The sequence below is a fragment of the Corvus cornix genome, chromosome 2 (assembly GCF_000738735.6).
Source record: "Corvus cornix cornix isolate S_Up_H32 chromosome 2, ASM73873v5, whole genome shotgun sequence".
Taxonomy (NCBI): domain Eukaryota; kingdom Metazoa; phylum Chordata; class Aves; order Passeriformes; family Corvidae; genus Corvus; species Corvus cornix.
In genome coordinates this window covers 71,826,127-71,851,963 of record NC_046333.1, presented here as the reverse complement: position 1 = coordinate 71,851,963, position 25,837 = coordinate 71,826,127, and the positions used below count along the sequence as shown (strand labels likewise).

Genomic DNA, 25,837 nt, shown 5'->3' with positions numbered 1-25,837 from the left:
ATTTCCATCAAAGTCACTACCTGTGAACTCCCCACTCTTCAATTTTCATATTTACAGGCATTATTAAAACTGCTTTACTGAACATGGACCGTGAAAATAGGGAGCAATACCAAGTGGTCATCCAGGCTAAAGACATGGGAGGCCAGATGGGCGGATTATCAGGAACCACCACCGTGAACATCACATTGACTGACGTAAACGACAATCCACCTCGCTTCCCCCAGAGTATGGAATATTTACATTCCATGTTGTAACACTAAAATGGACAAAAAATGGTTCTTGTTTTGTTTTTTGTTCACCTTAGGTGTTGTTTTTCCATTGTGAATTTATTGAGTATCAAACTTCCTTTAGGAAAGCAAAAGAGAGCACATAACTAAGTAATAGCATCATGCCAAGGTTAATTGCTGTAACTGGGAAACAAATATTTAATATTTTTACTCCATTTGCAGTTGACAGTCTTGAGAGGTGAATTAATGTGCAGAAACAGCTTCCGTTTTTCCTACCTGTTAAGTAACTCTGATCACCGTGATCTGTATTTCTTGTTTGCTATTATTTCTTTCAGACTTTGTGATTGATTGCAGTTTAAGGTATCTGTTGTAATCGAATATATTTAAGTTTTGAAATAAATGTATTTAAGTATGCAAAAATACCCCAAGAGCAAATTCAGTAGAAATGAGTATTTGTAACCAGAAAGCATTTGCTTCAATGAATTTTCCTATATTCTTTGCATACAGAAAGAAAAGCACATACATAAATATATCAGGTATTTCTGCCTATTTACTTCCCCTGTCTCAAATAATTCGGTAGATACACGTGTGATACTTATGGGAATCAATTGAGCAAGCTCTCTTAGAAAGTAATTCCTACTAATGACCATTCATTGCCTTAAGGGATTCAAAGTGATTCAGCTTTCATCCTCTTCTCTTTCCCTCTCTTTACCTCCTTCTTTCTCACTCTATTTTTTTCCTTTTTTACTTTGTCTAACCACTGCTCTCTGTATGATGTGTGTGTATCACAGTGTCAGTGTGTGTCAAAGTCAAGAGCAGCTGTTACAGAAAATAATTGCAGATACTATCAGACAAATCAGTGAGCTTTGGCAGTTAAGTCGCTGGGAAAGTTATTGGAAGCAACTTGTCATTTAGGTTCAAAGTCTGTTCTTAGCTGTGGGCAAAGAGTTTCCATTTAAATTAGAGCAACTTAAGAAGAAATATAGCACTCTGCCCCCAATGAGTTAATTATACATCTCTGGGCATAAGCGTCTTCAATATAAAAGCCAAAGATACAGCTTCATAATGCCAACATTCCACAAGTAGCTTTTTTCAGACAAAAATTCAATGTAGTACATTTTTAATAGGCATTTGAGCTGGATTCAGCTTTAGTGTTACTAAGCTGCACTGGCTTCTGACAGTTCTTAATATTTGCCCTTTGGCCTCAAGACATTTTTCGTACACAATTCTGATATGGCCAGCAGAGACCATGAGAACGTCCAGAAAGGGACATCTGTTGCTAAAGTTGCATGTTTGTAGCAAAGCAAAATGCCCATCCTCCATATGAGAAAACAGATAGGAAAATTAGTAACTTTTATCCACATGAAGGTATGGCAGAAGCTGAAGGCTTTTGCCCCAGGAAGGCCTGTGGACACAGTGACTCACGAACTCACGTACACATGCCCACCCTGGCAGTGGACTGAGAGGTGGTGTCCAAAGCACGTTGAGACTGACTAACCAGATTTCCCTCTCTCTGCTGCAGGCACGTACCAGTTCAGAGCTCCTGAGTCTACACCACTCGACTCCCCCGTTGGCAGGATAAAAGCTAACGATGCCGACGTGGATGAAAACGCAGAGATCGAATACAGCATCACTGAGGGGGATGGATATGACATGTTTGGAATTACCACAGACAAGGACACACAGGAAGGAATTATAACTGTGAAAAAGGTACACATCTTAACACGCTTAATCCCAGCCTCTGAAACACCGGTCAGACCTTTATCTAGCACATACTTGTTTTTCATTTTTAGTGCAACATGTCATTTTTGTTAATTTGAACTCTATCTGTTGGGAATCTCTACATTACCTATGTAAAGTTTCTTTTATACAAGCAATTGGTGTCCGTCCTCTTACACCTCCTGTACTAAACCAATGCACATACTTTGGAGGACCTGAGAGAGTAAATTACCTAAGGAGTGTGATGCAACTGAGAAAAAAATTCTACAGCCTGAACATACCCACAGAAAAACTCAAGGAAGCACCACCATCCAACTGTGATTTTCTCCCTATGATGCTTAAAGGATTTGCTCGCTTAGTAGAAAATACTGTGTTAAGACCACAGAAGCAATGAGTATCACATGGCCTATTTTGCATTATCAGAGGATGTTGAATAGTGCAGCTATAATATATTAAAGTATATAGACAAATTTCTTTTGACTCACATTTTGTAAAAATTTAATAAATCTATCAGCATGCTTTAGAAAAAAAAATCACAGTGCCTTGCGAGATCACAGTGGACATCATCTACTAGGTTGCACATTGGTTGTCAGAAAAGGTTTGAGAAATATTGTTTACAGTGGGTTATCAGGCAAACTTGATAAGGTTACAGATATCATCCTTCATCAGTTCAAGTTCAGTCATCACTAGATAGACATTGTGTAGATTTTCCGAGCATGCACTTGCTTGTTGATATCAGTACGACACCTGTCATTGCTTGTTTTTTAGGAGATGCCTTCCAGGGGCTGATTATGATATCAGTCTAACTCCGTTTGTATTTCTGTCTGTTGCTGACAGAAGCTGTGAATCTTCTAAAATGGAATGGAAAAGCAGGGTGACTACTCTGTCCCCACATTTCTCCCAAGTAGTGACAAAGAGTCTCTAAATACTGTTTCTTCATAGTTTTAACAGAGTGTGCTGTAGTCATAGCCTATCATAAAATCATGTTTGGCTTTGGCTGTAGGTGGTCTTGGATATCCAGACACTAGATGTCACAGTGTTTCATTTCAGTGATGGAATGCCAGTATCTAAACAAGCAATACCTAGAAAATCTTCCCTCCTTTAGTGTGTGGTGCTTATGGGCACAAAACAGATAAGAAATCATCAAAATGCCAAAAATGACAGAACAACAGACATGAAGAGTTAAGGCTATATGAGAAAACTACTTGGTGTTTAGGAGTTCCTGGCATAGAATTCCTTGAAAAAGTAGTTTCTTCTTAATGTATTAGCTGGGCACACTTTCTCCTTTCTTTTAGCATTTTAATTCCAGTTCAGGCTCCTGTTACCTAGTAGAGGCCTCTCCACGACTTCCCACCATTCATCCTGCTCATCTGGCTGAGAATCACAGCAATCCCCACAGACTTCTCAAACTCTGGTTTTTTTTCTTCCCAGGCACTGGATTTCGAAAACAAAAACTTGTATATTCTCAAAGTGGAAGCTACCAATACTCATGTGGACCCTCGATTCCTGTACTTGGGGCCATTCAAGGACTCAGCTACTGTCAGAATTCAGGTGGAGGATGTAGATGAACCCCCCATGTTCAGCAGACCAGCATACATAATGGAAGTGAAAGAAGATGTTCCATTAAACAGTGTAATAGGAACAGTAACTGCTCAGGATCCAGATGCTGCCAAGAACCCTGTCAAGTAAGCATATACTAGTTCAGCTTGTCTGTAAATTTTTTACAGCTTTAATTTTGCTTTTATCATGTCAGCACACACAAAAAAATCCTCACTTGTAACAATGTGAATTGTAGGGCATGCTTGAATATGGAGTATTTTACATAGTAAATGATCTCTCATGCTTGGGCATGTTTAGGTATGTGTGAATGTTTTTGCATGGCTTTTGCAGTTTGAATTATATCCTAATCTCTTCAATAACTAATGTATGGGGTTATTTCTACCATGAAAAATTTACTGCAAAAAGAGCACTAAGAAAATCTTAGTATTTTCCTTCCACTTTTAACATTTTCCAGTGCAGCACAGTGCATCCTCTTGGCTATATGACAGGGTGGTGATTCAGCAGCCTTTTCTTCTTCCATCTGTCCAGACCTGCTTAACAGAGGCCACATTTATCTTCTCTAAATTGCAAGTAGAAATGCCTCAAAATCAGCTCATGTGCACACACAGGCTCTGATCTCACCTATATCAGTGCAAGGCTTGTAAGATAAGAGTCAGTCTCATGAGCTTCATAAATTAAACTTGCCATGAATCAATAAACTGTTCTTAGAGGAAGTGGAGGAAATGTTAAGGTTGGAGTAGCTATACCTAAGACTTCTTTTTTTGTAAATTGTGTATTGTTTCAGTGCATGCTTAATGTGCTTAAGTCATACTGGATAGAGTGCTAAAGAACTTCTAAATAGTTGTGTGCTTTAATTAAAGTTCATTGCTACTGACAAGGCAGCAAGAGGAGGAATTGAAAAGTGCAGCAATATTAAATCCAGGTCAATTTTCAGCAGGTTTCTGAGTTGGGCACCTTGGAAATTCAACAGTAGCCTTTGATCATAATAGAACAGTGCAGGTTTAATAAAAATCTAGTCCATCAATACTTTACACTTCTGCAAACTACTGTCTTTCATCAAGATATCTTACAATGATGAGTAAGTTTTAAGCTCTTAGCTCATCTTGTGAAAGTGGTAAATATTATAATTTTAATTTCCTAGATAAAGATGCTAATTCTAAAATGTTTCTGGCAGAAACTCCCTCTATCTTCAGTTTGCATAGCATGCCCTACACATGAATTCTAGTTCAAGACTATACCTTCTACCGGTAATCAAGGTTTTTTTAAATTTGTATTGTGACACGCAACAATGACATGCCATTCTGGGCCAGCAGAGCTCAGTCACTTAAAGAACAGCATAATGTTTTGCCAACTTTGGTGAAGCCCCGGGACAGAATGTACATCTTTTGTAGCACATTTTCATGGACATGCTAGCATGAAGGTGAAAAATTAGTTGGGGTGACACGCTGGCCCCTTGCAGTCTTCACTGGAACCTGCTTTTTTGTATCTAATGGTGCTGGAGAGTAAGGGGAGTGCTTCCCTCCTTCCCTGTGGTGATAACTACAACCATTTGCATTTCACATCAGCACCAGCTCCTAATTATAAGTGATTTACAGTGGATAGGGACTATGCTGTTCATTGTTGAGTACTGCCTGCCGGCTCTTTGCTATTAATTGAATGTGTGTGCTGAAACTTACCTAACTTTCAAAGGGCAGTTCTTAAATACAGTATAAGTACTTTGCATATTTAAGTACTGGATAGTTACTGGGCAAAAATTAGTAGAAGTGTCAAAACTGATGCAGTGCAGCGGAAAGCTTGTCTACTTTTTACCTTAATAGCATGCCACAGCCAAATGCAAGGAGAAGAAAAATAAAAATGAGAAAGAGGTTAGAGTAATAGAAATAAACATAGCAAGAAAAAACATGAAAATCAGTAAGAGAGAAAGGAAATCAGCAGAGAGCAGTAACCTGAGAGATGTTAACTTGCAATAAATGTAATTTTATGGTGCTAATATCTTGGGCATCTGCTAGAATTTAGGGGCATGGGTTGAGTCTGCATCTTTTTGACAGGGTAATTTTTTTTTTTCTATCATGCAATAGAGATGCGAAATCTGATTTTCACTCTGAGCTTCGGGGAAGATGCAATTAGACTGTATATATATGACTTGTCACTTGCTTGTCAATTTTTCTTGACAGTTAAAAATAAAATCTTTAGACACTTGATATTACATTGAAAACCTTCCATTTTCTCCTCTACTCGAGTGAAGATTTCTCTTCTTAAACAAACTGAGCCCTAACTCTGTTAGATGAAAGCCCCTTTGATCTTCCATTAAAGGAAACCTTCACAATATCATTATGAAAATGCATTATGAAAAATTCACACACATTCCTTCCTGACCCACAAATCTTCCTGACTTGTGGTTACATTAGACAGCAAGCTGCTGAACATCACAAGACAATGAAGCGATAGCAAAATGAAGTGGATATCTGCCCTGGCTGTAAGACTGCATAACCATTTGTGACCTGTGTACTGGTAGAGCTAAATTGCCTCAGCCTAAGTCTTATAAGTAAGTTTTGCTCTGACATGACATTGAGAAAACACAAAAAAGCACCAGTACATGTTTTGCTATATTTGAATGTGTCCATGTGTAGTAACATTAGCACACTCCCGAGTAGCACTCTACTGTCCAGCTGTGTTATAAAACAAAAGTTTTGCGTTCTACTTGTGTTTGATCTACACAGAAATAATATGAACCACTGGATACTGATGAAAAAATAATGCTGAAACTGGCACTGCTGTATTGTACATCAGATCTTTTAAAATTGTTAGCTGAGTTTTTTTGCTATAGTAACTCCTCAGAGGCATAATGAAGTTCATCAGTCACTGGAACTGTCTTCCTGCTGTGATTTGATTTACTAAAGTACCCCAGATGAAAATGATCTGCAAACAAATGTAAGGCTAAATTTTGTTTGTGTATTTTACTGACAACATATTTGCATGTGTTAGATTCTTTTACCCTTCCCTTCTTCCTGTTATGTACAAGGAGAGACTGGAGTCTGCATAGATACTTTTTAACTTCCTAGCTTGTCAATTCTTCAAAGCTTGAAAGAGATGAAGTCCTGAAATCTGACAAATACACACCAGTAATTTCATTAAATAAATGTAAAAATTAGTTTGATGTTGTCTACTTAATTCCTACTAGGTTGTGATCCAGAAGTCAGAATCACCACCAGTTCAACATAATTAAAAATCCTTGATCAAAAGAGACTGGATTATGCAAACTGAGAAACAGAAGTGACAGTCTACCTTATTAAAATCATCCTTCTAGACCAGATTTAATGTTATAATTGGAATATACTTTACATGCACTGGCCTTGTATGTATTTTCCTTGGCATATGAAGAAATAAAATTAACATTCCATTAAGAAACTGTCTCTGCTGCTTTTATTTTTATGAGTTTGAGTTTCTGCTGTACAAATGACTGAATATACATACGGCTTTACAAATACTTTAAAATTTGTAATATCTTGAAGAAAAACTCTTCAATGTTACAACCCTGGTAATCTTAGAAAAAGTCCAGAACTTTTTTTTTTTTTTTCCTTCCAGATACTGTACCAGAGATTGAATTTGGGAAATCTTACAAAGATAGTGATTGCAATACACCAAGGCATTAAAATGTGCTAAGACAGTGAGATATTTTAAGTCCATTCAAAATATGAAGCTGGAGTGAAAGTAAAATTGAAGAAAAAACCCCCAATGAACAGACAACTCATGCCTAAAGCTAGTTGCTTATTTAAATGTCTTGCTGAATAAGAGTCTGAAACATAGTATTACAGTTAGCAGGAACAGCTAATCTATGGAAAATCCTGATATTTCATTTCAAAGAAGAATACAGAATCTAGATTTAACTGCAAAATGGAAATGCCAAAGTATTACAGCTGAAAGATATGGAAATGAGCTACAGAATATCTGAAAATAATTGAATTCAGAAGATACCAACATAATATCATATAAAAGCCTGAATGAATGAAAGTTAAAATGAAATGTTTACCATACCAAATACTTACTTTGTCAATATATAAAAGAGTCAGACCAGTTTGTATAAACTTGTTCCCATTAAACATTTCAGCCAAGTCAACAGATTCACACCTGGTATTTAGATTTGGACAAAACAACACTTTTCAAGCTGATGGTAATGTCACACTGCTGCATAAAGGAGCTAAGTTAGGGACACCACAGCTGACTTCTGCAGCCAAAATTGCAGTACTGTCAGTGAAGTGACAGCAATGAATGAAAACTAAATCTGGACTCCTGAAGACCTAGCAAGCTATGCCTATGCAAGTCCTACCAAAAAATGTTAGCTTTTTGTGCTAGTACCTGTGAATGTCATTTGGGTGCTTCTCTAGGAATTTAACATGGAAGAAGGAAAACAGTTTAGTACAAATAATTAATACTTGCCATTGTTTTGTTTTGAAAGGTAGGCTACACTTAAATTCTTACTTTGGAATAAGACCTAATAAGTCTAATTTGCTGTAGGCATTATATCCCACTTTTTTATTTGCAAAGAAGGAAAAAAAATCAGAAGATAATTAGCAAGTTAGTTTTAAAGCTTGTCAGAATCACAGTTCAGCTGGTTTCTTCTATTCCCTTCTTCTTTCATGCAAGATCTTTCTCAGAATTTAAGAGACACTGCACAAGCACTAGGAAGTCTGTGCAGAATAAAGGACGTGTCTTGCAGCTGCTTCTAGGGCAGAGCAGGGGAGAGAAATTTTTCTTCAGCCTCTGAGTTCCCCTGAATTCTGTAGTGGCAGTAAACTCTGCCAGTCATTCTCCTGGCCCAGTTTTCATCTGACTGCTTACCAGCTCAGCCATTATCTTTACCCTTGTTTGGACACAAGGCACAGCAGTAGCTGCCTTGTCTCCATTGACGTGGCCTGCAAGGAGAGCAAGGGAGCACACTGGGCTTCCTATGTCCTGGATTGTACATGAGTTGGGCTTGAAACAAGAGCAGAATAATGCAATTGCATTCTTGCTTTGGCAACATCAGAGACATATTTCTGTCAAAAGTTCCATAATTTATGCAAGAATTTTCCCTTCAGGAGAGATGAAACCAAGTCACAGCATTTGGATCAAGGTGGTAGCACCCTCTCCCGGGAACTGGAGAGTTCTACTTTTAAACTTGGATTTAGTTCAGGGGAAAAAGCAAAAGATCAGATTGAAAATTTGAATCTGTATTTAAACTCTGAGCTCATCCAGAGCTTGTTAGCATTCATTTTCACATACAGATACCATCAAGCAGGGCTGAGAATGTTCGTTTTAATGAGTTACAACAAACCTTTGTGTGATATGTACCATGGAATAATGAATCTCTGTTCCGTGCTGACTTGGTTTGGGCGGGCAGCCTTTTTAAATGCTGGGAAGTGAAAGGTACAAATGCACCCCAGCTGTCAAATTTTATATCAGAAATTATTTGGAACAGTTGAGATATCAAACCATAAAAAGAAGGCTTTATAAAGGAAAAGCCAACTCAGCCTTAAAATAAACTTCGTATCTTTCAGGACACAGATTTCACACTTTTCACTAAAAACAAAGCTTTGATGATTCTCAGAGGTATGTAAATTCTGCAGCAATTCATTTATTCAGTGACAATACTCCACCTTCTAAATCAAACCTCCAATGTGTCATTATCCAGTAGCTCAGAACTAGCTCTTTGTGTGAATACATAAAGACTCTGAAGCCTGTGCTGAAAACAAAAGGAAACCCCATTTACTCGCTGTTTGATGTCTAGTCTTAGAAAATGGTTTTAGAACATAGACGTTGAAAGGAAAGCATGCCTCTAACCCCTGTCTCTGTGTTTGCAGGTACTCTGTAGATCGTCACACTGATATGGACAGAGTATTCAACATCAATTCAGGAAATGGTTCAATATTCACTTCAAAACCCCTTGACCGGGAAACGCTGCTGTGGCACAACATTACAGTAATAGCAGCAGAGATCAGTAAGTTAAACCTAAATACGACTCCTGTCCCTGATGTAATGAATTTAGCCTTCTAGCTGAGTGTGTGGAAAGCACAGCTGGACACATGTCAGGTTTATGGATAGCCCACTCAATACTAATGAAGAAGCAGTAACTCTGCAAGAGGTCATCTGCAGTTTTGTGTTTATTAGGGACACAGTTCATGAAGAGGTGACTTAGCAGGGAGAAAATGTGACAGTTCTGTGTTCTCTGATCAGTTATAGCCACTTCAAATTTCGAACATGGTTGCTGAGTTTTGAAACTGACATGCAGCAAAACAGATGGTTTAAAGCCAAACTGCATTCCTTGGCTGAATTCAATCTCATTCAGACTGGATGTTGTCAAATAAGGCTAAGGTGGCTGGGCTGAGCTAGGTGCCCAGATCTTAATCAGTTTTATGCATCTCCATTTTTTACTTTGTGTGCATCCTTTGAGATTACAAGGTGTAGTTACAAATCAGTCTGTCACTTAGTTTAGGATTACAGAGTAGTAATCTTGTGATAATCCTAGACCTGTTGATTTTAGAAGTCGAAATGCCAGGGATCTAAGATAAGGGCATGTATTCGAGATGGCCTTAATAAACAATCCACTTTGTTTTAATACATTATCTGTAAGTACATCACATGCTCAAATAGCAGGGAATGCAATTCTATTTGCTTTTGCAGAGTCGCCGTACCTATGTTTATGATGGAATGGTAGATAAGTTTTAAAATAAACACCAGTTCTGTTGAGTGTCACAATGTCTCTCTGCACCTCAGAGGCTAAAAAACTTTTGATTTTTCTGAGACAACGTAAGCTCTACTTTTCTTTAGTTGTATTTGAGAAGAGTGTAAAGAACTCAACTTTCTTTATTGTGTAAGTCTTCTTTAAAACTGAAAACCAGCGTAAAACAATGCTACTGAGGCAAGTAAATGGGGTTGTATGGTGGAGTAGTGGGTATGAGCCTATAGGAATGACAGGACATTAATAGTTTTCTCCCTCCCATGAAAGTTTGCACCTTTTAATGCTAGGTACAGGATTTCAGCACGCCAAACACTGAATGTTAGTCGCATGGTTGTGTTTCTATGAAGTTCTTGAAGGAGGGTTCTAGGGTCAAAAATTGTACACTATAGGCAGCTCCTGGGTAGAGCAGAAGGGAAAAATAAATGCCTAAAAATGAAAGAATAGCAAGAACATTTAGCATTGGGAATAGCAAGAACACTTGCATTGACCCCAGCTGGGCTGAAATAACTTGCAGTACAGAAGACTGTATTCTTTCTGAAATCCAGCTTAGCATCTATAGGAAGTTCTCATTTGGTTTCTCCCATAAGCACAGACCTTCTACTGCACCAAACCCTCTCAGCTTAACCTCTTGTGTCTGACACAGGCTTCTGTCTTAATTACCATTTCTCTTTAGTCAGAATCCTTTCAGGCTGCTTCCCAGGGTGTGCTTTACTAAGCCTAGACAAAATTTGTCCTAACTAGGGTAGATGTCTTCCAAAGGCAATTTTTTTGGTTGAAGTGTAGTTACTGTTCTGATCCAGGACACTTCACTAATTTTAGTCTCAAGGGACTAGACTGGAAAATACCACTGCTTATTGTTCCTGGCTAAACCCAGAAATTTCTAGCAAGGCTACTTAAAGTCCCATTGCACTAAATTCCATAGAATCACTTATTACTCTCAGTGACATTATCTCACCAAGCTCCAAGTATATTTCACTGAAGTAATCTAAAAGAAATACCCAGTCAGGTTATAGGCAGGATATGCCTTCAAATGTGTTCCCTTTGATATAGAAAAAAAAAAATTATAAAGGCATAAAGAGAAACACCTTCCAGTGATGACTGCTCTTGATTTCGTTTTGTAGTTAAAAAAAAAAAAAAGATACAGAAGTTGTTTTGCCTTTGTCTAGAATTGTCAGTAAGTTTAGATTGCTCCATTTCTAAACGTTCTCCTTTTTCACCAGTATGAGCTGCAATTGCTCAGCAGCCCAGAGAATCAGTCATGCTGTGACTGCTGCAAATAAATAGTTGGTGAAACACAGGGTCAGTACATCTGCCACAGTCAGACAGCAAACTGGCATTAAAACTGGGGACACAGGTCTAGTGAGTCACAGCTGCAGAATTACAGGTGATTTACCAGAGACAATTCCCAGAGTGTTTTTAAATATTTGTTACTTAACACTTAGGGGCAAGTCAAACACTGGCAGGACTTTGAGGCTGTATTCTGAAAAAAAAACCCACTTTAACATTTTGGTTGCTGGCTCAGCAGAAAACATACCCCTATAGAGAGAAATAGATTTAAGCAGTTTGTTGAGTCAATGGAGATGGACCCCAGCATTAATTAAAGGATAATGCAAACAAATGAACCTACATAAATTAATTTGCACAAATAACTTGAAAGATGATGACACAATATATCAAAAAGAAAAGACTTGAAGATGTATATTAATTTCCATTAAACCAGAGAAGAGGCATACGTTCGAAGAGCCTAGAGTTTATATGAAGCCTCTGTTTATTACAGTATGATTTTAAATTGTGAGAACCTTAAGCACCTAGAAGTAAAATGAAAATATATAGGTTTAGGTTTAAAAAGCGGGAAAGAAAACAATTCTCCTTCTTGGGAGGAGAAGAAACATGTTTGTGAATATATTTGAATGTATTTGTTAGAAAAGTATGCCCTACAAAATAGCCTTGCCAATAGTCCTGTGACTTCAAATGAGTGCCTTTGATTTCTACCTGTTATAAAAATTCAACTCTTTTATTGATGTGTTTTAGCACAGAATTCAGCCTAGTCTGTATTATACATAAACTGTTATTTTATACATTGAATGAATTTAGCCCAATGGCTCGTATTAGAGGTTTATGCCTAATGGAATCATATTAACTTCAGTGGGACTGTGGAGCCTTAAAGCACAATATTTTGTCCAAATGACTGAGCTCTGTAATACAAATAAGCAGTGCCAATTTTGGAGAAAGCATTTTCACATTTATAAAAGGATGATAAACACATTAATAGGACTTTTATTAAAGTCAACAAGCTACTATAATGAATAAATAGAAGCTACTATAATGAATAAATATAATAATAAAACCAACCAGCTACTATAATGAATGCTTGCAGAGGAATATAGAGTCTTAGATCCGCTATATTTTATTGCACTATTTTTTCACTTGAATGATAGGTTAAAATGTATTAATAAACTATATTAACATGGGTAGGAAATCAACATAGGAAAATTCAGTGTGAGCCCTCATATAAGAGAGGTGAAGGTGTTTGTTTTAAATGAAACTTATTTCAATCACACTCTTCCACTCAGATTTCACTCTCTGACATTCCCATACCCACATACTCCTAGGTGGATATTGTGTGATACGGAGCACAAAGGAGACAGATCAATGGCGATATCTCTTGGGTTTCTTTTGATTAGTGATGAAAAATTTGTTTGGGACCAGATCTTGTACCGATCTTTTAGGAGTCAGTGGTTGTTACGGTGTGACTTTTTGACTCAGAATCTTGCCTATTTCACCATGCCTGGCTCTAGGCAGGGTTGCTGCCACTGCTTTTCTTCCTTATTCTCTGCATCTTTTTGACTAAGGTCTGTCTCCTCCCAACAGGAAAAGGAATGGTCTATACAGTATGGTGCATTTCCAGATGTTTTCATTTTTATCCAGAACAATGACAGTATTTTCATTAGTATTCTATGCTCAGGAATATCCTTGTCAAGTTCAACCTCTTGGCACTATGCAGTCCTTACAGGGAAAAAAATATTGTTTACATAGGGGGATTTGCAGGTTTTATATAGTGCTTATGTTTCTCAGCTGATACACTTTGGTATTTACCCTAGAACACCAGGCAAAACAATTCACAACAGGTTAGAAAGTATCTGTGATCACAGCTGCAATTACTATTTCTATAACATAATGATAATCATGGTATCTTAAGGAACTGTGCCACAAGATTTGTACAGCACCGAGTATTACATTTAACAAATGGAGAAGAAAAAACCCACTCAATCTCATCCTCATGACTCTTCAGTCTTCCTGTTTGAGAGTTAAGGAAGGGAATATGTTCTAGATACTTCACTGCCACTAAACAGTATCAGTCAGGCTAATAAATAGATCTAATTTAGTTCCAGTATTATATTTACATATATCACACATACATTCATAATCACACTTGGAATGGTCAAAGGAATTTGTAAATCCTGGACTCCTAATCTATCTTAACTCTACAGTTTATGCAGAATTAATGATACTACATTCATCCCATAACACATTCACCAGAAATAAACAGAATGTAAGTGAAGTGCTCTGAGTGAGAAGAATTAAGGCAACGAGCCTCCAAGTCTGTCCTTTTCTTCCATTGCACTGAGTCAGTAACTGGGCTAAATAAAATCTCCATTCTGGTTTTGTCATTTCAGACAACCCAAAACAAAGCAGCCGTGTCCCAGTGTTCATTAAGGTTTTGGATGTAAATGACAACGCTCCAGAGTTTGCCATGTTTTATGAGACCTTCGTCTGTGAAAACGCAAAGGCAGAACAGGTGTGTTGTCTGCTTGTACTAAGAAAATACTCCAAATGAAATGAATTTTGCTACTACTCTTGCATTACCTCATCAAGAGGTGCACTTTGCATTGCATCAAACTTAATTGCAAAATTTAACAGTGGCTGCACAGTATCTATTTCACTTAGTATTCTTCCAGCTAACATGATGGTATGTTTTTGAATGTTATTTTCTGTACTGCACCTTGTTACCCCTGATTTATTTTCATTATTTCATCCTCTGCTTTATTCAGGTACCTCCACTGTCTCCTTCAGAAACAATTTCAGGTCTATAAGTGTTACAGGTCCTGTCTGTGATACAACTATTTTCCTGCTAGATAACTCTCAGTCTACCACTCCTGTTGTGAAGTAGTTCAAAGCAGCAGATAATTTGGAAGATTCAGCCAAACTATTTCTGTGACATGAGATTTGGGTAGACAAATATAAAGTCATCCTGGACTGTCTCACCTTTCATCTCCATTGCTTGTCACATGCAAAGGTTTCCTGCCGATCTGGAGTGGCATTAACACAAGCCTTCTGTTGAAATCAACATGATTTTCCTGCCAGCTTTCAAATTCCTTATGTTACTCACCAATGGTATAGCATGGTGATAGTAGGGTGATCCTAAACAGCATCAGCAGCATGCGGATCACTTTTCTTTAGCTCATTATAGCAACATCATCTGCCTGGAAGCAGAAGGAAAAAAAAATACAAAAGATTGCTTTTACAAGATTTTTTTAGAGTACATAAATAAACATAAAATTCACTGACTTAGGAGATAATTTTGTTCTTATTGTTTCAGCTGATACAAACATTAAGTGCTGTTGATAAAGATGACTCTTACAATGGACATCAGTTTTCATTCTCCATAGCTCCCGAGGCAGCCAGCAGCTCAAACTTTACACTACAGGACAACAGAGGTGAATTTCTAGGAAGACTTTTCTTTATTATCTTATCCTTGTTTTCAGTCTTCAGATGAAGTCTTAATGCATGCTTTATGTTTCCAGACAACACAGCAGGGATTTTCACCCGAAAAACCAGATATAACCGGCATGAAACAAGTACCTACTTCTTGCCAGTGGTGATATCAGACAATGATTACCCCATCCAGAGCAGCACTGAAACGGTGACTATTCGAGTGTGTGCTTGTGACCATCGAGGGAAGATGCTGTCCTGTAATGCAGAAGCCTTGATTCATCCTACTGGTCTTAGCACTGGGGCTCTTATTGCCATTCTTCTCTGCATCATTATATTACTTGGTAAGTAGTTCAGGGACTTTTTGTTCCTTTTGTGGTTATTTTGCATTGCTATAATGATTATTCCCAGACTAGGACAATGGCAAAGTAAAGACATCGTTGTTTCATCCTGTACATATTTTATTGTATTTCCTCTGAGGGCTGCTACAGATGGGGTGTGTAGGGCACAACCTACCTAACCTTAGTTATCTAAAAGTTAGCGATATATGAGGAAGAGGAGACAGCTGGGCTCCACCCTCTGGTCAATGGAAAGAAACACCTGTAGAGAGACATTCATCCCATCTCTTATTGGTATCTAAGGAGGACCAGACACATTACTCATAACCCTCTGCAGGTGTCCATCCCTTTCTGTTGACCACAGAAGGAGGGCAGATAACTTAGTTTTGAAGAATTAACTTCTCATTTCTAAACTGAAGAGAAACAAGTCTCAGTGCTTCTGTTCTGTTGGAAAAGGATGCTGAATGATACTAAAGGACTCTCTCAAACGCTGCAGGGTCCTCCATTTCACCCACCTGTGATTAGAAAGAGGTTGGATCCTGAGTGTGGAGGATGTGCAGAGCTCTGGCTACAGCACTTACAGGTGGTCAACATTTTTTTTTAATATATATGAAAATAAGGACACTTTGCACCATCTCTCACATTCCTCTCAGGTTCCACCCCTCTTGTACTGCAAACAGAGATAGTTGGTCACTCGGCCATTAGCTGTACCTGTTCATCTGGGGACAACTGTACAATACAACGTAGGCTGTTCTCTGGGAGTTGTTATTAGGATGCTTGGAGGAAAGAAGGGAGTCGGACCAATTTTACAGCAGTAGGGTCAGGCAGGGAAGAAGATGTTTCCTTCATGATTCTACTTCTTTTTACCATACTCCTATCTTCCTTGGACATGCTTATCACCACTGCAGAGTCATCCTGATCTTTACTTTTAACAAAATTTCCCTATCCAGTAATGAGTCAAAGATGATGTTGTGGTTCTCAGACTTTTAACAGTATAGTCATGACTTCCTCAAATGAGCACTATCCCATTTTCAGAAAAGATTCCCACAATAACAATCTGATCTTTAATTCACCATTAAATTCATTTTTCAAAACATGGTATCATTGCCCCTAAGGGCTGAGCTCACTTTGTATTAAGTTCCTTACCAGAAAAAGTAATGTAATGCTGCAGGTAGTCTTGCACTCGTTAGTAAAACTGTGCTCATTAATACCAATCTGACATTAAACGATTTCCTGTTTTATGTCAATCGAAAATAATTGATTCTGTGTGCTAAGCAGCACTTTATGTCAATTACTGCTCATGCCACCATGCACCATAAGCAGATTTTCAATTAACTCAACTATATAATTTTCTATTTTCAGGTTGGTTGCAGGGTTTGAATGTGCAACCACTACTGAGTGAAAAACAATACTCTGGGCAGACCTGAACCACAACTCAAAGTTTAGCAGCAACAAAAATTGCCTGTAAATTGCTAGGTTTATATGCAGTTTGAGTAAGTTTAGCATCTTATCAGGAGGCTTCAGATATGCTGAACACAGACATGCAAATAAAGGTGATGAACTTCAACATGTAGCTTATGGTGGGGTCTTTTTCCTGCAAGTTCAGCACAAAACAGTAAAATCCACATATCAGACGTGATGTAATTATCAAAGTCTCATCCTTGCATGTTCTGTGTAACACTGTTTTTGGAATGAGATACTTCAGCAACTCTTTGCTGTAAAATCTGTCATTCCTGTGCTTTATCAGACCATTCTGCCACTCACTGTTCCAGAAGCCCATTCCAAACTGACACTGGGTTTTTCAAGTTCTCCAAAATGTTCTCCAGCTACCTCTCTTCTTTCATACACACCTTTCACCAGTCCTTCCACACAGCACCACAGCTTTTTGATCTTGAGGAAGACAGTTGTCTCTTACTGCATTTTTGCACAGCAGCACGAAGAAGCATCGCTCAGATTAGGACCCTTCTGTGACACCATAAGTAAATCCTCATCATTAGGCTGAGATTCTAATGCCATCTGAACCACCTCTCCTAATCCTTCAACTTCACTATTTCCTTTCAGCTCATATTGACAGATGTTCTTCCTTATTTGCAGTATTCCTGTGGTAAGACACAGCATTTTCCTACTTTATCCTGTCTTCTTGGTGACCTTCCATAGTCAACCTACAAGGTACCTGGGCACAGCTACAGACAGTATTTTGCTCTAAGCAATCCCGCAGGGGAACTCATTATTTAAAAAAACAACCAACCAAATCAACAAAAAACCCCAAAAAAACTGAACCAAAACGAACAAACAAACAAAAAAACCCAACCACCCCCCTGACCAAAAGAAAAAGCCCACCAGAATTTGTCTGTCAAAGGAAGTTAAGAATGATCAGGTTCAATGGAATAAAGTTTTGTGTTGGGGACACCCTTAGTCCTTGCCATTGGCCTTAAAAGGTTACAACGGAGGAAGGGACTGAAAAAAAATTCTTTAACAGTTACTGTGCTTTGACTCACACGCCATTTTAGAAACAAAGCTGACATGAAAGATCATTTTGATCCGCCTTATCATCTCACATCAATGAGTTTAGGCATTTCTGCTTTGCTTTGCTATGAAAAAACCGTAAAGACAGCAAGATGTGTCTTTCCTTGGAGTTTGCACGGCAGAGCTGAAATGCTGGGCATTGCAGACTTCAGACTACCAAAGCAATAATGACAGCAGAAATACATCCCTGTTCCTTGTTGCTGTTCATTTGTCAATATTCAGCCATTTACATCTTAATGTAGTATTCAGCTAAGAAATCTGAAATTAGCTTCTGTAGGAAAGTGTTGTCCATATCCCTTTCCTCCCTCTGTGTCCACTTTTCCATCAGTAATGAGAATCATTATTGAGTAAAAATATTAAAATTCGGATTGGAGTCATGGAAAGAGCTCCTCCCCTCCAAATAAATGAAAAATATGTGTATGAACATGCACACTTTAAAACAAAGGACATAAAATATGTTTTAGAAATCTGCCTTTGTCAGAATAAAAAATAACTTTATCATAACTCATCAGCCCATGATTTAATTTGTGTACTTTTTAAGGTGATGTACATTGTAAAAGCATTCCAGGGAAGTTAATAAAACTCAGACTTTGTGCTAACTGAAAATCCACTCCATATTCCAAGCTTTTTTCCCAGAAGAGGATAGATTTAGTTATCTTGAAATTCAGCTTTGCTAAGCTCAGTAGATACCATCCTTGTCCATGGCAGAAGTTGCATATTGTCCAAGGGGTTCAACCTAAATAACATCTGGTGTTATTTATTGTGGAGAAGGTGGTTCTTCCTTCCTAACTCTCATTAAACTAGTTCTGCTCTCAAGGTGACAGAATTACTGTATGGCTCTGGGTAACAAAGTGCCTACTGGCAAAAAGACATTCTGCTTGGCTTCCTGCAGGCTTGACATCCCCTTTCTTCTGTGCATCCATGCCATTTCATCTCCCAAGGAACTCACAGGCACAGCAAGCGCAGCCTGAAAATCTGACATGCACATCTTCAGTTTTGCAAAACATCCTCTGAAACTTCAAATTCAAGCAGAGGCGCAGCATTTCTTCTGGGCTTTAGTGGAGCTGGGGATTAACCTGCTTTCCCTTTCTCTTTCGCTGTTGTTTTTGTTTGTAGTTACCGTGGTGCTGTTTGCAGCACTGAGACGGCAGCGGAAAAAAGAGCCTTTGATAATTTCCAAAGAAGACATCAGAGACAACATTGTCAGTTACAACGATGAAGGTGGTGGAGAGGAAGACACGCAGGCGTTTGATATTGGCACGCTGAGGAATCCCGAAGCCATAGATGACAATAAATTACGCAGAGACATTGTGCCGGAAACACTTTTTATGCCACGGCGGACTGCAACAGCGCGGGATAACACGGATGTCAGAGATTTCATTAACCAGCGGCTAAAGGAAAATGATACAGATCCAACAGCACCCCCATATGACTCATTAGCAACCTACGCGTACGAAGGTAATGGTTCTGTGGCCGAGTCCCTCAGCTCCTTGGAGTCGGTGACTACGGACGGAGATCAGGACTACGATTACCTCAGTGACTGGGGACCTCGGTTTAAAAAGCTGGCAGATATGTATGGCTCCATGGACAGTGACAAAGACTCTTAATATGTTGTCTTTTTTTTTCTTTCTCTTTTTTTTTTTCTCTTCCTCATTCCCAGAAACAGCACTGGGATATGTGAAGTGGCTATTTCTTTCTGTTTCTCCACAGCTGTGTGAAAGGGTTCTCTATTCTATCCATTTGAATTGTCTAATGACTGCAGTCTGTGTGGGTTAGCCATCAGAAAACTTTTTCTAGTATCATTTTATGAGCTTCCAAGAGGCAAAATCCTTATTTTTTTGAGTGCATCCAGTTTACCAAGCCAATCTTACAGGCACAGCAGTAGTGGAGAGAAAAAAAAGATCAGATGGGGAGCAATATTTTTACTTGTTCTGCTTATATTGTAAATTGGAGTATATTACTGTTTAAGCTCACTTGCTTTTTACTTGTATTCAGACTATTCAGCTCAGACGACTGCTCTGTCGACTGTGTATTGCACATCCCAATGTAATGAGGTACCCTAGTTTACCCTATGTATTATAGTCAAAAGTAGTGGTGATGGAATGAAGGTTTATTATACGAGTAGAGTAAGCTGAGAAAAGAACATCAAACACACATTTTACTCATGAGGAGGGTAGAGACGCTTAATGGTCATTTAAACCTGAGTGTTTCTCTAGAACTCACCATTGCCCCATTGCGCTGAATCATACTAACACACACATATATATAGTTCATTGACTGCTGTGTATATATTCGTTGGACCTAGCATCGCTGGAGAGATGTGTGTGTGTGCACGTGTGTGTGGTCAGTAGCCCCAATACCTAATTCTTAGATGGTTTCCCAGTTCTAACACAGGCTTGCTTTGCGATACAGGGAACGTCATCAAATGCAGCTCCAGATTAGGTCATGACTTGGAGGAAGGAACAGATCATAACTGTGCTTTTGTTTGCACTTCCTCAGTCAGCCCCCACCTGCACATCAGTGATGGCCACTGTCCTGGGGAGCTTGGCGTCAGGGTGTTCATATCCGGCTACTCCTGCCTGTTCTCATGTGCAGGTGGGGAGGAGTGGCCTAAAGGTGACTGCCACCCTCTGGGGCAAAAGGAGCAACTGCTGAGGAGGAAAGTGGTTTTTTTTGTCCTGACCTTCCCTGCCTGGATGTCCAGGGTGGATTCCTAACTGACTCTCTGCCCAGTTTTGCTGTCTATAAAATGGGGAAATAATGCCTACCTCATCAGGATGTTGCAAGAACTATGTAAGTCATTTGGAAAATGCTTTAGAAATGGAAAACACTGGCAGTCTGCCAGAGGAAGTAACTTTCCATGCTTTCGGGTAGTTTTTTCCTTTTTTTTTCTTCCAGACTCAAGTCCTGAATGAACAAATAAGTGAGAATTAATGGTCATTCCAGCAGCTTGAAAAGTAGGGTTTATAATTATCACTCATTTTTTAAAATAAACTACTCAGCCAGGGTTGTTAAAGATTTCACCAAATGTTAAAATTTTAACCACAAGTTTCTCTGTGTGTGTTTATCTGCTTTGCCAAGCTAAGTAATTTTTGTCCATGCATGGAGTGGGGGAAAATGCCATAATCTTGGGCCAAAACAGTTTTCTTTATAGCTTGCACACCACTCAGTATTTCAGTTGGTTCGTCAAACGTAGTGGCTGCTCTTCAAATCCAGCCATCTAGGAGAGGCTATCTGGAGGAAACCCTAAGGGACTGCCATGGGGCATATCCAGTTCCAGGAGTTAAATGCCACCCTGTGTCCCAAAGTAGGGAACCAGCCCATGGGACTGTGCCAAGGAGAGAAGGATTTTTTTTTTTTAAATACCTCACGTGTAACTATTCTCATTTATTTCATGAAACAGTATTTAGTAGCAGCATTACAGGAATGGATCTATTTTCCTCCTCCCCCAAATTTTAAGTAAATCATTTTGAAAATTAAACAGCTCCAATTTACTCCAGAAATAAAGAGAGATGAGAAAAAAGTTAATGAACAGAAAACTAAGAGGAATTAAAAATTAGTCCCTGGAATTCATTACTCCTAGTGAGTTAAAGAGAGCTGTAAGAGTCCCAGATATTAGACTTTTACAACCACAATGACAGAATTTTAGGTTTTGTGGACCAGCTCAGAGGGAAGAGGATGAGCCAGCCATGCTGTGGCCCTGGCTGGGCAGGAAAGGACTCATTCACAGGGAGGAGCACTGCACGCCTGTAGCTGTAGGGCACAGAAGCTACTGGCTTGCAGATGCCCAGCATTATAGATTGGATGCTTCCAGAGCAGAGGAGCCCAGGGTTTCCAAGGGTCCAGAGCCCTCGGCATCCCTGTTGGAGGCCTCTCAGAGTGTTAAAGTCGAACGGAGTGTGGTTCCCAACTCCATCACTTAGTGGGGGGCTGAGCTGTTGCACCCATCATAATGGCAATGGCATGGTTAGAGCTTTATTATGTCCTCGTGAGGGCCCCTAAGTAATTTAAGATGATAAAAGCCTAGCTCTTCATGGCTTCCTTGAAATCAGAACTTCTAGGAAGCAATCTGTCCAAAGCTGGCTCTGGCAGACAGGAGAGACCATCTGGATTTCAGATATGTGGAGGAGCAGCAGATGCTCAGCACCACCTGCCACAGGTCCCTCACTTCAGGCTGCTCCCCTCACACAGTCAGTGGGGCCAGCATATCCCTCCAGGGGCTCTCCCAGTGACTTCCTAACACAGGCCTCTCTCACCCTGCACTCTGGGGTTGCCTCCAGCAAATAGCCTCAAGCTCAGAATCCAGCTGGATGCCCGATGTGAGCCAGTGAGCTGTCCCTTCCCCTCCTTAAGCCCGTAGGAAACAGAGGTGGCAGTGAAGCCACGCAGGTATTTGGCCCTGCGAGCCACCCCCAGCTCACTGGGAAGAGGGAATGAGTGGCACTTGGCTGAAGACAGCCCTGGTGCCCTGAAGGGGCTGGGCCCCCTGCAAGTCAGCCTGCATTAGTCACTTCTTGGGGTGGAGTAACGAGACAGGAGGATCACTGAACTCCTTGTAACTATTTTCCTATGTTTGTACAGTGATTTTGTCTGATTTAGTGATTGTTAGTAGCAGTCCAGACACAAGTTTTGGGTTGGCTTGGGTTTTTTTCCTTTTAATTCAAAGATGGTTTTATGTTGTCCATTGAGTGACACAGTAAATAATAGAGAGTGGCTACTCGTGCCTGTTATGTAAATACATTATATATATAAAATTATGTTATGTCACCACAAATATGGTGCCTGAATAGCAAATGCATTCTTCTAAGAAAATTTGAGGCAACCTTGCATCCAAATTATCATTTATGCATTTTAAGGTCTGTTTTTTCCTGCAAATTAAACAGATTTAGCACCTCTCACACAGCAAGGAGAGTTCAATTCTTTCTGTTCTTCTTGCTTGGCAGTACCACAAAGTGCAATTTATAAAATCATTACTGCATATTAAATATTGAAAGTGCCATATTGCAGTGAATACAAACCTTTGCAGTAGTATTTCTTTGCACTTTGTTGCATGGTGGCGTGCTAGATGATAGAAATGAGTATTTAACAATGCTTTCACACAGTGCTACAATTGTCATTTGTAGATAAACAAGTGTTGGACTATGGGCTATGAAGTGGCTTTCAAGGCTGTTTTAAGCCTGCTCTTCTTACAACCACGCCTTTTTCAGAAGAAGAAATATTATTAGGCAGTTTAGCTAAGCCAGGTAGAGAGATAAAAATGCAGTTGGGTTTTAATTTGGGAAAGCATCTGGCCTAACAACAGGAAACGTATTAAAAGATGCCAAGGAATTCTGTGGAGTCAACATGAAACAGGGACCTGGGAGTCCATGCCAGCCATGCTGCTGCAGAACAGTAACATTTCTACACTTGAAATGGAATAAGGTTTCTACAGTAACTATTTCATCTCAACTCCCAACAGAAGTCACTTTAGCCCAGAAAACTGGTGGGGAGTTGTTTTTGCTTTGTGTTTGTTGGGGGTTTTTTACCCCAGGTGAACTACTTCAGGTTAAACCCAGTTCCATCCCACAGCAGCACCAGTATGGGGAGATGTGGCAGCCCATGCCTCCAGTGCAGCTGTGCCAGGACACCTCCATGTAGACAGGTGCTTGGAAGAGAGCTGAGGCAAAGACTTGCAGAGAGCTCTGCACAAGGCTCTGCCAGCAGTATCACGGGACTGAGATGTGTTCCCAAACCTGACATAGATGGAGTTGTGTCTAACCATGAGAAAACCAAATTGTGTGTATTTTTCAGTTATTTCTGTTAATAAAGGGCTGGAAAAGATACATAGTAGAAGAACATGTCACCTGTACCAATATTTTCTAAATTTTTCCTAAGAAACAGATATATTTTTCTGGCCTTACTTCATTCTATGGATGGGTGTTTTGTCACTGTTAAATGTGAATGGAAGAGGCAACCTTGAAATAACCCACTTTAGGAAGTAGCAGTCTACATTACAAGTTACAACTTTTCCATTTCCCTGTTATGAAAACAAAACAAAAAATAATCCCGCAAGACTAAAAAACTGAACATCTGCAGTACCATAAAAACCAGAACAGTCATGAAAAAGTATAGCAGAGAGAAATGGCTCTAGAAATGTGTGTCTACATATGTACAGTATGACTAAAAGGAAGGGAAATAATGAACACTGGAAGCTGGCCATGTTTCAAAACCAGAGTTATCTAGTTGAGCAGAACCAACAGTGGACTTCTAACACGTTCAGATTTCCTGGCACACCAGAGGGAGATCTACATGGATAGGGAGAAAGGCGTCTTTTTTGACCAAGCAGCTTGAATCCAGGCAATTTCCATGTAGATCTTTCAGAAGGAAAGCAAGTAAATTTCTGCAGCATAATTGTCTTGGTGGTTTTCTGCAGAGAGAATTCCTCACAGTGGTTCTGAGCAGGTAACTCTCTGCAAGCACCCCTGTCTGTTAGAAAGGTCTCTCCATGTTTCCTTCGGCTATGAGTAGTATTGAAGTGGTTCAGAAGACCACTGTCCCAAATGGATGCTGCCATCCCCCTGCCTATTTGCATTTCAATTAACTCTGCAGTCTGAGCTTCCTCATCAAATGAGAGCTGACAAAGTAACAGTCATTGTGCTACTTCCAGTGAGTATGAGCTATGTCATGAGCTGTGAAGGGCAGGATTTTTCCAACCCATCTACACCTGTGAAACAGCAGCCTCGTCCAGTAAATGTCAAAGCCGCAATATTTTTTGCTTTCAATTCCGTCTTTAGAAAGAGTTCTTTTCTCAGAGATCATTTCCATTCTTAAAGAGAAACAAAAGCATATTTAATGTCTACAGACTCATGCATTGCTCCAGGAAGAGAGAAAAACACAGAACACCAACACAATCCTTTAATACCAGTCTCTGCCCTCAGCAGTTTTATTTAAGCCAGCTGAAACAATCTCGATCCTGCCCATCATTTTGCAATATTACACTGTTGAGCCCAGACCTGTGTTTGTCATACACTAAACAGTTTCCTGAACAGTTCATAAAATTCAATGGTAGGTATCCAAAAGCTGTGGCTGGGGTTACAGGAAGTACAAGTGTCAGAGAACTGAGCATTTTAAGAAGAAGAGAGGTGAATTGCGTGGGGGGTGAGGGGAGGTAATCAGTCATAGGCAAGGCAGGCCTGTGGCACTCAAAAGCCACAAAACTGTCATCTTGTGTTTAGAGTTACTGTATTTCAAAGGAGTTTTTACAGAACCTGCCCTTATCTTTTTTTTCTTCATGCATCTTTTGCTTTCTTTAAAAATAAATTTGAAAAAAAAAGAAAAAAAAAAGAAAAAAGGAGCTGCTATGTTTAAATTTCTCCTACCACAAAGTCGATTCGACAAATAAGGCATAAGTTCAGCATATAGAGAAATCCTTTCCATTCCCATGGGCTTTTGACTTTTCCTATGAGACTGCACTATTTATGTAAATATACTTGGAGACACTTTCTATAAGCTTTTAGTTTTCTATGATCTATTACTTTAGTGTTTATTAAAGATACAAACTTATAGAATTATTAAGCATTCAGGTGAAGACAACAAAGAAAGAACACTGCAAACACAAAATTGTTCTGGATTTTGACACAAAAAACTCTTCAGAATCACTGTACTGTTTTAATTCTGTGATTACTTTCATTGCTCTGAAAAATTAAAAGAAAGGCCTTATAATAAATGCTATGTGCATCTTAACTGTGTTACTGAGCGAAATCGATCTGGCAAACTCCTATTGTGATTTGTGATTTTTTAAACCCTTTAAAATAAATGCTTTTGGTATTGATTTTTTTTTTAATTAAAAATACTCCCAAGCATAAATTGAAAATGATGCCTCCACCTGGGAAGATTTACTTGCTGGCATACTCCAGCCACACAGTCTCTCATGATGTCATCCCCTGGTTGTGCCAAAGGAGCCTCAGCATTGGATGGATCTGGTCATTGCTCAGCAGAGAGGGACATTTGTGGGTGACAATTTTGTCACCCAAGAGGCTTACACCTAGAACTTCCCT

At 39.2% G+C, this 25,837-nt stretch overlaps 1 protein-coding gene across 3 annotated transcripts in view; it reads left to right on the top strand.

The window, feature by feature from the left end:
• CDH6 (cadherin 6) overlaps nt 1-25,611 on the top strand; it is a 103,592-nt gene extending 77,981 nt beyond the window's left edge. For all 3 annotated transcript variants that reach the window (XM_039548900.1, XM_019286282.3, XM_010400168.4), the window contains exons 5-12: nt 58-225; nt 1,750-1,937; nt 3,378-3,631; nt 9,347-9,483; nt 13,902-14,023; nt 14,825-14,942; nt 15,030-15,281; nt 18,918-25,611. In XM_039548900.1, the coding sequence (XP_039404834.1) occupies nt 58-225; nt 1,750-1,937; nt 3,378-3,631; nt 9,347-9,483; nt 13,902-14,023; nt 14,825-14,942; nt 15,030-15,281; nt 18,918-19,408 (1,730 nt within the window). In that variant the 3' untranslated portion in view covers nt 19,409-25,611. The remainder of the gene's footprint in view (nt 1-57; nt 226-1,749; nt 1,938-3,377; nt 3,632-9,346; nt 9,484-13,901; nt 14,024-14,824; nt 14,943-15,029; nt 15,282-18,917) is intronic.
• Nucleotides 25,612-25,837: the final 226 nt, after the last annotated feature.